Source organism: Mus pahari, chromosome 1, assembly GCF_900095145.1.
Source record: "Mus pahari chromosome 1, PAHARI_EIJ_v1.1, whole genome shotgun sequence".
Lineage (NCBI taxonomy): Eukaryota > Metazoa > Chordata > Mammalia > Rodentia > Muridae > Mus > Mus pahari.
In genome coordinates, this window is record NC_034590.1 from 124,578,728 (window position 1) to 124,593,613 (window position 14,886).

Consider the following 14,886-nt stretch of genomic DNA (forward strand, 5'->3'; position numbering starts at 1 on the left):
ATAGTGTTTTCACATAGCAGATCTGGGACTGAAAACTTTTTAGTGACCTTGTCTGTTCTTAGAGAGATGGAGCAAGTGTTAATATATATTGACAGTTTATAAAGAAAAGCCTCTATCACCAGGAAAATGTAAATCAAAATTATATCAAAATTCCATGTCACTCCAGTCAAAATGCCTACCTCAAGGACTCAAACAGAAATTTCTGGCAACAGTGAAATGAGCAAGGAACTCTTATACACTGCTGCTGGCAATATAAACTAGTTCAGCTACCACAGAACTCAATATGGATGTTTCTGAAGGAAATTAAAAACAACTCCACATGTTCCATCCATACTACTTTCAGGGACCTACCAAAAGAATCAAAGATTACTACAGAGATTCGCACATACCTATGTTTGCCACTACACTATTCATAATAGACAAGGTAGCCATCAATAGATGAATCAAGTGATGGGAATGTATTATATACACTTACAACAGAACATTATTTAGTGAAAATAAGAATGTAATTACTTTGCTTATAAGAAAATGTACAGAACTGGATGGAGGCCATCTGTGAAACAGGCAGACCCCTAAAGAAAAGTATTTTCTGTCATATCTGGAAGCTATAAATGAGAGTAAAACAGAGATATGGTAGGAGATTTGGAAGAGGAAAAGGGGAAGAAGATAAGAAAGGGTAATAGAGGAGCTAATATAGAATATCATTTACTATTGTAGAAAAAATGTATCTTACACAATGTGGGAATTTAATAGAGCCCCTTTGTTGAATTTTAAAAGGAATAGAGATCTGTAGACCTTTCTAATTTTACCACAGTGGTCTTTCTTTTCTGTCTCCATAGATGTGAGATTAAGAGCTAGTTGTTTGGCCCAGAGTGAACCTGACAATCTAAGTTTGATTCCCAGGACCCAGGGAATGGTGTTAGAGAGAGAACCAGTTCCCCCAAACTGTCCTCTGTCCTCCACACATGCTGTTGGACCCTGCCATCCATATCATGTAAATAAATAGATGTAAATTTGCCTTAAAGTTAGGTTAAGAAGTTCCTACACCAAGTCACTGGAAGTTTAACAATATCCTCACAATGGGCAGAACTGAACTACATTTTGCCCTGAGAAAAGGGATTCTTACTGTGTTAAAACTGCAGGCAAGTCCCTTTCTGGCATGCATAGAAAAAGAGATATAATATTGAGCTCTATGAATCAGACTTCCTGCCTTGTTGCTGTTGCAGATGTTTGAAGCCGAAAATGGGCAGGAAGAGGGTATTGCTTACCTAACTGCCCCTTTCCACCCTGCTGACTCATGGTATCTTTGTTTTGCATACTAATGGCAAGTGGGGACAAAGAGCAAAGTGATATTTAGAAGAGAGTAGTTTGGAGGGCAAATGTCAGCCTCATCTTGCAGAGCCAATTCCTACAGCAAGAGATCAGCAAAGGAGGGAAGAGTTAGATTTCTGGAGATCTGACAAGCTGAAGATTTAGTCAACGTGCTTAGAGCAAAGTCCACATTTTCTGCTTCAGTTCAGTTAATTTCTGAAAGAGATTCACCAAAGCTCACTCACTCTTCGGGTTCTCACTGAGCCTGCTGTATCAGACCTTCATCTCTCAGAAGTCCATTTTTACGAAGATTGTTGAGACAGCTTTCCAGGTAAGGATTTGTCACAGAGTAGCAGAGATCTGTAGGATGAATGAGTCTGGAGGCCCAATTAACACACGGGAACTCTAGATCATAAAATGGTTGTGTGTGATGCATAGGCAATGAGTAAATTTTAGCTATTTTAAAAAATATATCTATCATCTATCTGTCTATCATCTATCTGTCTTTCTGTCTTATTTATTTTTATTGGGGCACATGTGCTACAGCCCACTTGTGAAGGATAGTGGACAGACAACTCTGTAGAGTTGATTCTCTCCTACCATCTTTTGAGGTCTTTGGAGATCAAACTTGGATCACCAATCTTGTGCATAAGCACCTCTGACTGCTGAAATATCATCCCAGGCCACGGTGTCAGCTGTGCTAGCCAAACAATCAAACAAGATTCTCAGTATCTATTGACATAAATGTTGATTGTTTCACTCTGACAGCACACACACACACACACACACACACACACACACACACAGAGCAATGTGCTTTTAAAAAGACTATTGTTGCTTTTTAACCTTTCTTTCCCCCCAAGTAAATGATATAAAGAAATGATGGTACTGCATGAATCCCAGAATATGTACTAAAAATGCCTAAGGGAAAAATAGCAATTTTACTTGAAGAAACACATAGCATGCATGTATTCTATAAAAGGTACTTTATCAAGTGCAATGATAAATTTTTAGATGTTTCTTTTGTGCAAGTAAGTGTAGAAATATTTGTGTGGTTTTTGGAAGTGGATGAACATGGTACTTACCATATGGAAGTACTATACTACAGTGCTCACCCTTCCATTTTCATTACAAGCTGGGTAGGTTTCTCTGCACATGATGGACAAGAAAGTCATTAAGTTTAAAGTCAGAAAGGAAGCAAGAATTCACACCTCAATGATTTAATTTTAATCAAATGGCAGGCAAATTTTATGTTCAAAGGTTGCATCTGAAGACAGCCTAACTTTGAACGTACCTGTGTTCTCTTTAAAACTCGTGTTTTGTGTATTATTTAGAAGCGGTTTTATGTCCTGTCCTGCAGTTTTTTTATTGTACTTTTAATACTTTCTCCACGTCTACATTCACTGTATATCATTCCTGAACATGTGGAGTCAATGTTTTAGAGTTTTATACTGTATTAGCTTGTATTAAAGATTTGCTTCCCTTATACCTGAACGTTGAAATTTTATTCAACTGTGTTTTATAACTGTGTTTGTGTAACTTCATAAAATTCTGTTTAGGGCTGTTCTGTTCTTTTACATTTCTTTTATCATACTGATATCCGTTCCTGGCATGGCAGGGTCAGCAACTCCAGAGTTCATTTATAAGTTGCTCAATGTACTGGCTACAGTGTGTCAGGCTTCTTGAAAAATGTCACTATAGGAAGCTTTAAATTCATCCTGCTTCCTGGGATTCATGCTTGATACTTCCTCAAAATTGGTTCTAATCACACCATTCACGAAACCCAGTGATTTGACACATAAAAATGTATCACAAAGCTACACTGACATCTTAGTCTCATGTACCTCTTGTTATAGCCAGTGGTACTGAGGAAGTACATGAAAGAGGCAATGCTGAGGTTTGGGAAGTCAAAGTGAACAGCCTGACCTCATTCTTTAGTGGTTAAGTCTGCTGAAAACGTCTAGCCTTTGACTTTCTGGAATGTAACTGCCTTCTGGTGAAACAGGTTTCTTTTTGGTCCCCACAAGAGAAACAGCAAGCCAGGTGAAATGTGGTATGTTCTCAACAAGTATGTGGGTAGGCCTCAAGATGGGAGCTTTGCAGAGGCACCCAAGGTGATGACTATGCCTCCGACTTGTGCCCTGCCATAATGTGCATGATTCTATCTAATACACTTCTTTGTGAAGCACAGGGAGTATAGATGTAATAGCTGCATGTGAACTAAGTATGTTGCCTGGGACAGGAGTACTGGTTACATTTACATATGATGTTTCTTTTGGTCTTTGCTGAAACTTGATTCTTAAATGGGATGTTAGGTTCATTGTTCTATTCTTGGTCTGACTCCATTATGACCATATAATAGCCGTATCTGATGTTACTTTTCTGTTAAAACATTGTTTCTTAAATTCTTAAATGTAATGGTTGGTGTTGTCAACTTGGCAGAAACTAGAGTGGAAGATAGATCTTGGGGCATTACTGTGAGGATTATCTTTATTATGGCAATCAATTCTGGATGGGACCATTTCCCAGGCAGGGAATCCTGGGCTGTACATGTAGAAAAAGAGCTAAGCACTGTGCATGTAGTTATACTTCTCTGCCTCTTAAGAGTAGGTACACCAAGATCAATTATTTCACGTTCCCACTGCTGTGACTTCTCTACCATGTTAGACTGTACCTTGATCAGTGAGCCAAAATAAAGCCATTTTCCTCTCAGTTAAGTTTGTTGGAAACATTTATCATAGCAACTGGAGAAGAATCTACGACAATGAGTTACAGAAAATAGAATAGGAAATTTTGTTTAGATCAATGACCCAGGAGGACTGAAACAAGTACAAGAGCAAATTGATTCAGCGGTTCCCTAAAACTCACAGTGGAAAATGTATCACTATCTGAGCCTAATAGTAGTCACCCAGACTATTTAGCAATGGCAATCAGCACCAGCTAGCCTCATACATCTACCAAACTGCTTAGATATCTTCATAGACAAGACAAGTAATCACAGAGACCATACAAAATACAGCTGTTACCTCAAAGGGAGTAAAAGAGAGTTCTTGAATCAAATATGTGTCCACAACCTGGGAACATGGATTCAGGTTACCCCAACTAACACGTTCTGACATAGAGAACATCTCAGGAAGTTCTACAGTCACATTACTATAAAGGTCAGAAGTCAGAGCAATCTCCAAGTATGTAGGTGAAAACATCATGTAGGCTTGGTCACAGCAAAGTGGAGACATCTCTGCTATAGGTCTCAGGTGCTAATCTGATGGTTAGAAGATGTCAGAGCCTCCTAAGTTCATAGATTTCCAAACTTTTTCCTGACAGTTAAAACATCAAAAGAGTCTTAGATCGGACACAGAGGTGAGAAATGTGTGGCTGTAAGGGTTCTGAAAATAGCTAGAGATGATTTGGGCTATGAATGTACAATATCTCAGTTCTCCACCACCACAGAGTTCTGATTAGTCGTCCAGCCTTGTGGAGTACTTAATTTAGGTGTGTTTTCTTGGAACTTCTGTTCACAGCTAAGCAGCCTGTTCTGGACTTTTACTCCATTGATCTATTTATTTATCCTTATGCCAAGGTACTCTGTTTTGATAACATCAGCTTTCGATTAATAATAAAGCTTACACTTACATGGATTTCATCAACAGTTGTGTCCCGTCCCACAAATGCAAATGAAACCTGGGGGCTTCATGATTGATTAGATCAATTTGTAGTTAACTAACATTTAATTTTATTTTTTATTTAAATGTGTTTTGCATGTGTCACGTGAGTGGATGTCATGGAGGTGAAAGGAAGGTGTCAGATCCCTTGGAGTCAGAGGTACAGGCCAGTGTGAGCTGATATGAGTGCAATAAACTGAATTTGGGCTCTCTGGAAGAGAAGCTTAAGTGTAGAAAATTTTCTCCTTTCCCTATCTTCAAGATTAAGAATCTCAAGACTCCCCCTCTGTACTCCACTGTGGATACTTTCAATAATGTCTTTGAATTTATTGATATTTCTCTGTCACTGTCTAATCTGCTGCTGATCACATGCTATGTGTTTTTGTGTTAAATGTTCCATTGTTTTCATTTTCATGAGTTCTATCTTGGGCCTTTGAAATATTTTTTTATTCTAGGTTTTGTTTTTATTTATTGTTTTAGCTAGTGTTCTTTCTTCTTTTCTCTTCTGTTTCTCTATCTCTGTGTCTCCTGTCTCTGTCTCTATTTCCTTCTCAGTTTTTTTTCTGTCTCTGTCACTTGCATGCCAACCTTCAACACAGTCTAGAATCATCGCTAAGGGAAAACAGCTCAGATTACACTGGCTTATGAGCATGTCTATGGTAAGTAATGTTTACTATTAATTGATGGAGGAGAACACCTCTCTGTGAGCCACACTATTCCCTGGACACTGGTCCTGGAATAGATAAGAAAGTATGAGCCTGTTAGCAAGCCAGCAAGCAGGATTTCTCCAAGGTTTCTGCTTTAAATTCCTACTTGAGTTTGTGCCCTGAGTTTCCTCAGCTGTTGACAGTAACTTGTAAGCTGAAATGAAAACAGTTCATTGCTTAAATTACACTTGGTTGAAGTGTTTTAACATGATGACCAAAATCAGACTAGAACATTTTTTAAGTTGTGACTATTTCATGTAGAAAGATAAATCTAGATCCTATTGCTCAGAACCTTTCCTCTGTTTTTAAAAACCCACATGGTTGCCTTGTTCTGGTCTGGAGCCCATCAGCTAATACACGGCCAGTTTCAATACTAATTTTTCCAGTGTACTTTCTTCTTGCCTTTACTGAGAAGTTATTTTTCTCTATTCTTTTTTTAAATTCTTTTTTGAGACAGAGTTTCTCTGTACAGCCTTGGCTGCCCTGGAACTCACTCTGTAGACCAGGCTGGCCTCGAACTGAGAAATTCGCCTGCCTCTGTCTCCCAAGTGCTGAGATTAAAGGCGTGTGCTACCATGCCTAGCTATTTTTCTCTATTCTAAGTAACACTACTTAATATAGAACATTGTGACATAGACTTCCTTCCCTTTCTAAATAGTTGGGCTGCTATTGGACCAAAATGATGTGGTGAGTCAATATTGATTGATTGATTGATTGATCGATTGTAGATAATGCACACACCCCAACATTTAGTTGAAGTAAAAGTAGAACTTGCTTATGGGAATTGGTTCTCTTTTCTTCTACTATGTGGGTCCTGGAGATCAAACTTAAATCACCAGGAATCATCTTTCTCAATGAGCTCTTTTGCAAGCCTTTACATGGTATTTTCTAGTGTATGTCATAGACTCAAGGATGAGGCTTGGAGAAAGAACTATACAAGAAAACCACAGAACAGTGTTGGGATGAGAATAGCAGCTGGAATGCAACAATGATAAAGGTTTCTTGTTTATATCTAAAACATGTCAAAGAACCCTAGATTAAAGTTACATCAAAACATCACGCAATATTAACTCACATGAGAAGGAAGAGGAATACTAGCAATAAAATAACACAGTTGAACATTGCTTATATAACCAACATTCTACTGAATACACAGTATGTTAGTTAATTCAGCCCCATAACCACTCTGTGACCCACATGAGCTATCATCCCATCTGCCTTTTATAAAGTCAAGGCTCTGAGGCTAGGCAACTTTCTGAGTAACAGCATTACTGGAGATGCCAGGAGAGACACTGATGCAACAGAAATGCAAAAGACTAAAATGCACTTGTTCAGCATGTAATGAATCCAAGGGCAAAAAAGGGAACTGAGAAGTCAGAGAGAGACTCCTGTGCTCCATGAAAGTCTTATGTTTTTTTGGAGCTGGTAAGGATGTTAAAAGGGAGCCTTGGCTATTTATACAGAACTTTTGTTTCTGTCATTAATGAGTGTTCATCTATTATTTCTTTAGGCTAAAGTGTCCTCATGATTGTTCCATTACAAGGTGCACAGATGCTACAAATGTTGGAGAAATCCTTGAGGAAGTACCTTCCTGAATCCTTAAAGGTGACTTAGAAAATACTAAGGGAAGTAAAGAGAAAGTGTATGTGAAAGAGCTTAACATTTATGTTTCTCTATGTATGTGTATGCATGTGTGGCGTGACTGATGTGTGTGTGGTGTGTATACATGCATGTGTGGTGTCATTGATGTATGTGTTGTGTGTATGCATGCAGGTGTGGTGTGATTGAAGTATGTGAATATGCATACATATGTAGTGTAATTGATGTGTATGAATATGTATGCATGTATGATATTATTAATGTATGTGCATATGCATGCATGTGCTGTGTGACTTATGTATGTGTGTGCATGCATGCATATATGGTGTGATTGATGCATGTGAATATGCATGCATGTTTAGTGTGATTGATGTGTCTGGTGCATATGCATGCATGTGCTGTGTGACTTGTGTGTGTGTGTGTGTGTGTATGCATGCATGTATGCTGTGATTGTGTGTGTGTACATACATGCATGTGTGGTATGCTTAATTTGTGTGGTGTGTACATGCATGAATAGAATATGTGCATGAGTCTCAAGGGTTATTTCCATTACCTTCATTAATCACTCCCCACCGTATATATTGAAATAGAATCTCTTGCTGACCCTGGAGTTCAGCAATTCAGCTAGTATAGCTAGTCAGGTTGTGCAGGAAATTTCCCTGTCTGTGCCTCCCAAGCAATGGGATTACAAGTAGGCTGTTAGAACTCCTGGCTTTTATGTAGAAAGAGGGGTTAGAACTCTGAACTCTTGTCCTCACCCTTGGGCGGTGAGTACTTTTTCCACTGAGCCATCTCCCCAGACCCTATGAGATATTATTGTGAGCAAACCCGTATCTCAAAAATTTCCCATTTAATTTACTCATTTCTTTTCAATATATTTTCCACTATATCTGTGTCACTGGTTAAGAATATGAAGATATGGGCTGGTGAGATGGCTCAGTGGGTAAGAGCACCCGACTGTTCTTCTGAAGGTCCCGAGTTCAAATCCCAGCAACCACATGGTGGTTCATAACCATCCGTAACAAGATCTGACACCCTCTTCTGGAGTGTCTGAAGACAGCTACAGTGTACTTACATATAATAAATAAATAAATCTTAAAAAAAAAAAAAGAATATGAAGATATAGTCAGGTGTGATTGTATACCCTTAATCTCAGCACTTTGGAGTTCAAGAAACAGGTGATTGTCTGTGAGTTCAAGGCTATCATGTCATAGTGAGTTCCAGGCCAGCCAGGGATACACAGTGAAACCCTAACTCCATAAAAATGAATATGGAGCTATAAATAAGCAATTTAGCATATTACAGTAGGCAAGACTGCTTGGGAGACTGGTGCTTGCCTGCAAGCCTGAGAGCCTCAGCTTGATCTCCAGAGCCCACTTGGTGGAGGGAAAGAAGTAACCCCTAAGAGTTATCATCTGACCTCTACACATGTGCTGTGACAGACACACATCTCACCAATAGAATGAAATAAATTAAATGTAAGAATAAGAAGGGGTAGCTATTTCCCCATGCCTCACCAGCAGTGAGTTGCCGCACAGTTGTGCGCACACATGGACTTTACCCTCTGCTCACTGAAGTTTTTATATTGCTTCTTCTCAAGAGACCCTCCTTAGCAGCCCTTCAGATTTCCTGGAGTTTTCTTCCACAGTTAACTGAAGGTACATATTAATGTTTAATTAGTTTATTTCAGAAGAATGCTTGCCATGTGAAAGGTAAGCCATCTTGAATGTGTTTGAAGTTAGTAATGGGTCTGCTGCTTTGAGCTTAATGTATATCAATGTGTTTTAAGGTTGGCTCCCATTTTTACCCCCCCAAACCAATTACAACTTTTTAATCTTTTTATTAGAGTTTTTATTTACATTGCAAATGTTATCCCCTTTCCTCATTTCCCTTCCAAAAGCTCCCCTATCATATTCCCCCTCCCCTTGCTCACTAACCTACCCATTCCTGCTTCCCTGTCCTGACATTCCCCTACACGGAGGCATCAAGCCTTCACAAGTCCAAGGGCCTCTCCTCTCATTGATGTCCCATAAGTTCATTCCTCTGTTACATATGCGGCTGGAGACATGGGTACCCTTTGGTTGGTGGTTTAGTCCCTGGGAGATCTGGGGGTACTGGTTGGTTCTTATTGTTGTTCCTCCTACAGAGCTGAAAACCCATTTAGCTCCTTCAGTCCTTTCTCTAACTCCTCCATTAGGGACACTGTGCTCAGGCCAATGGATGACTGTGAGCATCCACTTCTGTATTTGTTAGACACTTGCAGAGCCTCTCAGAAGACAGCTATATCATGCTCCTGTCAGTAAGCACTTGTTGGCATCCACAATAGTGTTTGAGTTTGGTAACTGTACATGGGATGGATCCCCAGGAGGGACAGTCACTGGATAGCCTTTCCTTCAGTTTCTACCACAAACTTTGTCTCTGTATTTCTTCCTTACCCCTGATAAGAAGGACTGAAATATCCACACTGTGGTCTTCCTTCTTCTTGAGCTTCATGTGGTCTGTGAATTTTATCTTGGGTATTCCAAACTTCTGGGCTAATATCCACTTATCAATGAGTGCATACCATGTGTGATCTTTTGTGATTGGGTTACCTCACTCAGGATGATATTTTCTAGTTCCATCCATTTGCCTAAGAACTTCATGAATTCATTGTTTTTAAGAGCTGAGTAGTACTCCATTGTGTAAATGTACCACATTTTCGCTATCCATTCCTCTGTTGAGGGATATCTGGGTTCTTTCCAGCTCCTGGCTATTACAAATAAGGCTGCTATGAACATAGTGGAGCATGTGTCATTATTACATGTTGGAGCATCTTGTGGGTATATGCCCAGGAGTGGTATTTCTGGGTCCTCAGGTAGTACTATGTCCAATNTTCTGAGGAAATGCCAAACTGATTTCCAGAGTGGTTATACCAGCCTGCAATCCACCAGCAATGGAGGAGTGATCCTCTTTCTCCACATCCTCACCAGCATCTGCTGTCAACTGAGTTTTTGATCTTAGTCATTCTGACTGGTGTGAGGTGGAATCTCAGGGTTGTTTTAATTTGCATTTCCATGATGACTAAGGATGTTGAGCATTTCTTTAGGTGCTTCTCAGTCATTCGATATTCTTTGGTTGACAATTCCTTGTTTAACTCGGTGCCCCATTTTCAATAGCGTTATTTGATTCTCGGGAGTCTAACTTCTTGACTTCTTTGTATATATTGGATATTAGTCCTCTATCAGATATAGGGTTGATAAAGATCTTTTTCCAATCTGTTGGTTACCATTTTCTCTTATTGATGGTGTCCTTTGCTTTACAGAGGCTTTGCAATTTTATGAGGTCCCATTTGTCAACAAAAAAGCATTTGACAAAATCCAACACCCCTTCATAATAAAAGTCTGTAAAGATCAGGAATTCAAGGCCCATACCTAAACATAGTAAAAGCAGTATACACCAAACCAGTCACCAACATCAAACTAAATGGAGAGAAACTTGAAGCAATCCCACTAAAATCAGGGATGAGACAAGGTTGCCCACTCTCTCCCTACCTGTCCAATATAGTACTCAAAGTCCTAGCCAGAGCAATTAGACAACAAAAGGAGGTCAAAGGCATACAAATTGAAAAGGAAGTAGTTAAAATATCAGTATTTGCAGATGATATGATATTATACTTAAGTGACCCAAAAATTCCACCAGAAAACTTGTAAACCTGATAAACAACTTCAGCAAAGTGGCTGTATATAAAATAAACTCAAACAAATCAGTGGCTTTCTTCAACTCATGGGATAAACAGGCTGAGAAAGAAATTATGGAAACAACACCTTTCACAACAGTTACAAATAATATGAAATGTCTTGGTGTGACTCTAAGCAAGTTAAAATTTTGTAGGACAAGAACTTCAAGTCTCTGAAGAAAGAAATCGAAGATCTCAGAAGATGGAAAGATCGCACAATGCTCATAGATTGACAGGATTAATATAGTAAAAATGGCCATCTTGTTGAACACAATCTATACATTCAATACAATCCCCATCAAAATTCCAAGTCAATTCTTCATAGAGTTAGAAAGGACAATTTGCAAATTCATTAGGAATAACAAAAAACCCAGGACAGCAAAAAGTATTCTCAGCAATAGTAGAACTTCTGGTGGAATCACCATCCCTGGCCTCAAGCTGTACTACGAAACAGTAGTGATAAAAAAAATTGCATGGTATTGGTACAGAGACAGGCAGGAAGATCAATGAAATAGAATTGAAGACCCAGAAATGAACCCACACACCTATGGTCACTTGATCTTTGAAAGAGGAGCTAAAACCTTCCAGTGGAAAAAAAAAGACAGCATTTTCAACAAATGGTGCTGGCTCAACTGGAGGTTAGCATGTAGAAGGACGGAAATCAATCCATTTTTATCTCCTAGAACAAAGCTCAAGTCCTAATGGATCAAGAACCTCCACATAAAACCAGTTACACTGAAACTAATAGAAAAGAAAGTGGGGAAGAGCCTCAAGCACATGGGCACAGGGGAAAATTTCCTGAACAGGACACAAATAGCTTATGCTCTAAGATCACAAATTGACAAATGGGACTCCAGTACAACTTATTAAATACCCTAGGGTTGACCAAGTCAGATAGATAGATATAAATTCTTACATTTCTCTCTTGGTGAGTTAAGATCCTTGTTTTTTTTTTTTTTTAATATTTATACCATTCAATTTTTTATGTTCCTTCTTTTTATTTAATCTATTTTTTTTACCTTCCAGATTTTGTTCCCCTCGCTGTACACCCTCTGACTGTTCCACATCCCATATCTCTCCCCCACCCTGACTCTATAACGATGTCTCCACTCCTCCACCCCAACCCCACTAGACCTCTAAACTCCCTGGGGCCTCTAGTCTCTTGAAGGTTAGGTGCATCTTCTCTGACTGAAGCAAGACCCAGTAATCCTCTCCTGCATATGTGTTGGGGTCCTCATATCAGCTGGTGTATGCTGCCTGGTTGGTGGTCCAGTGCCTAAGAGATCTCTGGGTTCCAGGTTAATTAAGACTGCTGGTCCTCCTACAGGGTTGTCCTCCTCCTCAGCTTCTTTCATCTTTTCCCTAATTCAACCACAAGGGTCAGCAGCTTCTGCCCATTGGTTAGGTGCAAATATCTGTATCTTCAGCTGCTTGCTGAGTCTTTTGGAGGGCAGTCATGATAAGTCCCTTTTTGTGAGTACTCCATATCCTCAGGAATAGTGACAGGCCTTGGGGGTCTCCCTTTGAGCTGGATCCCACTTTGGGCCTGTTACTGGAACTTCTTTTCCTCAGGCTCTTCTCCATTTTTGTCCCTGAAGGAACAATTATGGGTCAGAGTTTTGATTGTAGGATAGCAGCCCCTTCCCTCAATTGATGCCCTGTCTTTTTGCTGGAGGCAGGCTCTACAAGTTCCCTCTCTCCACTGTAAGGCCTTTCATGTTTTTTTTTTAATGAAATGAAGTTCATTCCAGTGAAGCTTCAGTATAACTGTGTTTGCTATGTATGTACATGTGTGTATTTATGTGTGTGATGTATGTATGTGTGTGTTTGCATGTAAATGCTTGTGTATTTATATGTGTGTAAGATAGTTCAAGTATTTTATTTGTATGTATATTTCTGTGTGTTTGTGCTCATGTATGTGTGTGAACATATGGATGTTTGCTTTTGTGTGCATGCATGTATGTGCTTTAGAGAAAAAATAATTCCAGATTTGTGCTACTCTATAAGATAAGTTTCCTATAAAACACATCCATCTAACATGAAATGAATGAATTCAATTCTCTCCTTCTCTAGCAGACTGGCCACTGCCTTTTTATAAATAATAAAAATATTAACATTCCTTCTATTGTAAGTTGCTTTTTAAAATTTTCATTTACTAGCAATAAACTAATGAGAGAACCAGTCTTGTTACTTACCATCCAAATAAATCTGTGTCAAATCAAACTAAAACCAAAACTTCTCATTTTTGAAAAGCCCACTGATACTAGCCAAGACCCTCTATATATCTTGGCAATCCATAGAATTCAGGAAACCTCCCAGAGAGAAAGCATATTTTTCTTGGAAATTATATCATTTGACATTCTTTGGACAATTAACTTAAGCTATTTTTATGTTAAACAGCTATTTTCAGAAATTATGAAGGCTAAATACATTTTACATGTTTTGTTATATAGAGTTATAAAATATAAATTTCTCCATTCCTTGTGTTAAAAGTGAATGTCAAACATTTTGAGACAACTCTGGGTGTTTCTTGGTGGTTTTGTTGGCAAGGTGATTTTTTTTTTCAACTTCTCAGATTTCATAAGGGAACGCTTCATCCTTTAGTCTCTTAACTGTCACACACACTTTCTCTTAATGGAAGTTTGGAATTTCCACAAAGAAAGTTGTTCTTGAAAATTGTTCATTTTATTTGTCTGAATAGTTTACTACATATGTTATGATTCATATTTGAAGACAAAACTTTTATCAATTGAAGCTAAAAAAATAGTGTGTGAAATTGTTTGGTCTAGACTCTTCCTTAGCTCCTTGTCATTACCAACTATCATAATTTCATAGGAATAACTTCTGTTATGATTACAAAAGGTGATTTTCCCTTCCTCTCAACAAGAAAACCATCTCACCTCCTTGCAGGCTTATGGGACCATCTATCACATGATCCATGGAAACCCATTCAACCTAAAAGCTGTAGTTGACAAGTGGCCTGATTTTAACACAGTGGTTGTCCGCCCTCAAGAACAGGTAAAGTGACAGGTGTGGAACAGATACACTTTTATGGTCATTCATGTAGAATCTAACAAAGCCTATCCTGTGTTATATTTAAGAATATACACGTATGTAAATAAACATATGTACATATAATAAAAAGTAATGAAAAGAAGAGGTCATGAATTTGAAAAGAAGAAGTATATGGGAGGATTTGGAAGGAGGAAAGGGAAGGGAGTAATGTAATTATAATCCCCAAACAGAATTAATTCTATAGAAGCCAAGAGTATAAGATTATACTGGTAGTTTCTAGAGATTGAGATGGTGCTAGAAATTGGGATAATACTCATGAAAAATTACTGAATTACACTTAATGAGAAAGAATAAGTTAAAGAGAGCTATTGTACAGCATTTTTGACTGGTTACATTTTATTCTGAAGTATTTACACCAAAAGTTCCACAATGGTATATTTTAATTAGATAGGCTTATACATTTCACAACTTATAAACACACATAGCCATATGTTCCACAACGGCATTTCAATTTATGGTGGACCAAATGTATGGCAATAGCCCAATCCAAATCTATTGCCTAGAATGGGGTGATAGCTTCGTAGGTAAAGTGCTTGCTACAAAAACATGAGGACCAATGTTTGAGCCTCAGAACACACTCAGAAAACACAGGTGTGGAGACATATGCTTGAAACCCTAGTGCTAGGGAGACAAGGCAGGTGGTGATCTTTGGGCTCACTAACTAGCCCCATAACTTGCTAGACATTTTCTAGGCCGATGATAGACCCCAGGGAAAAAACATGGATGACACCTAAGGAAGGACACCCAAGGCTTTCATTTATCCTCCATATGTAACTACAAACATATAACACACACACACACACACACACACACACAC

At 38.7% G+C, this 14,886-nt stretch overlaps 1 protein-coding gene across 1 annotated transcript in view; it reads left to right on the forward strand.

The window, feature by feature from the left end:
* Positions 1-1,247: 1,247 nt before the first annotated feature.
* The window catches only part of LOC110334444 (glycine N-acyltransferase), an 18,330-nt gene continuing 4,691 nt past the window's right edge, over positions 1,248-14,886 (forward strand). Inside the window, exons 1-3 of the mRNA XM_021216157.2 lie at positions 1,248-1,642; positions 7,191-7,285; positions 13,905-14,012. Of these exons, the coding sequence (XP_021071816.1) occupies positions 7,205-7,285; positions 13,905-14,012 (189 nt within the window). The 5' untranslated portion in view covers positions 1,248-1,642; positions 7,191-7,204. The remainder of the gene's footprint in view (positions 1,643-7,190; positions 7,286-13,904; positions 14,013-14,886) is intronic.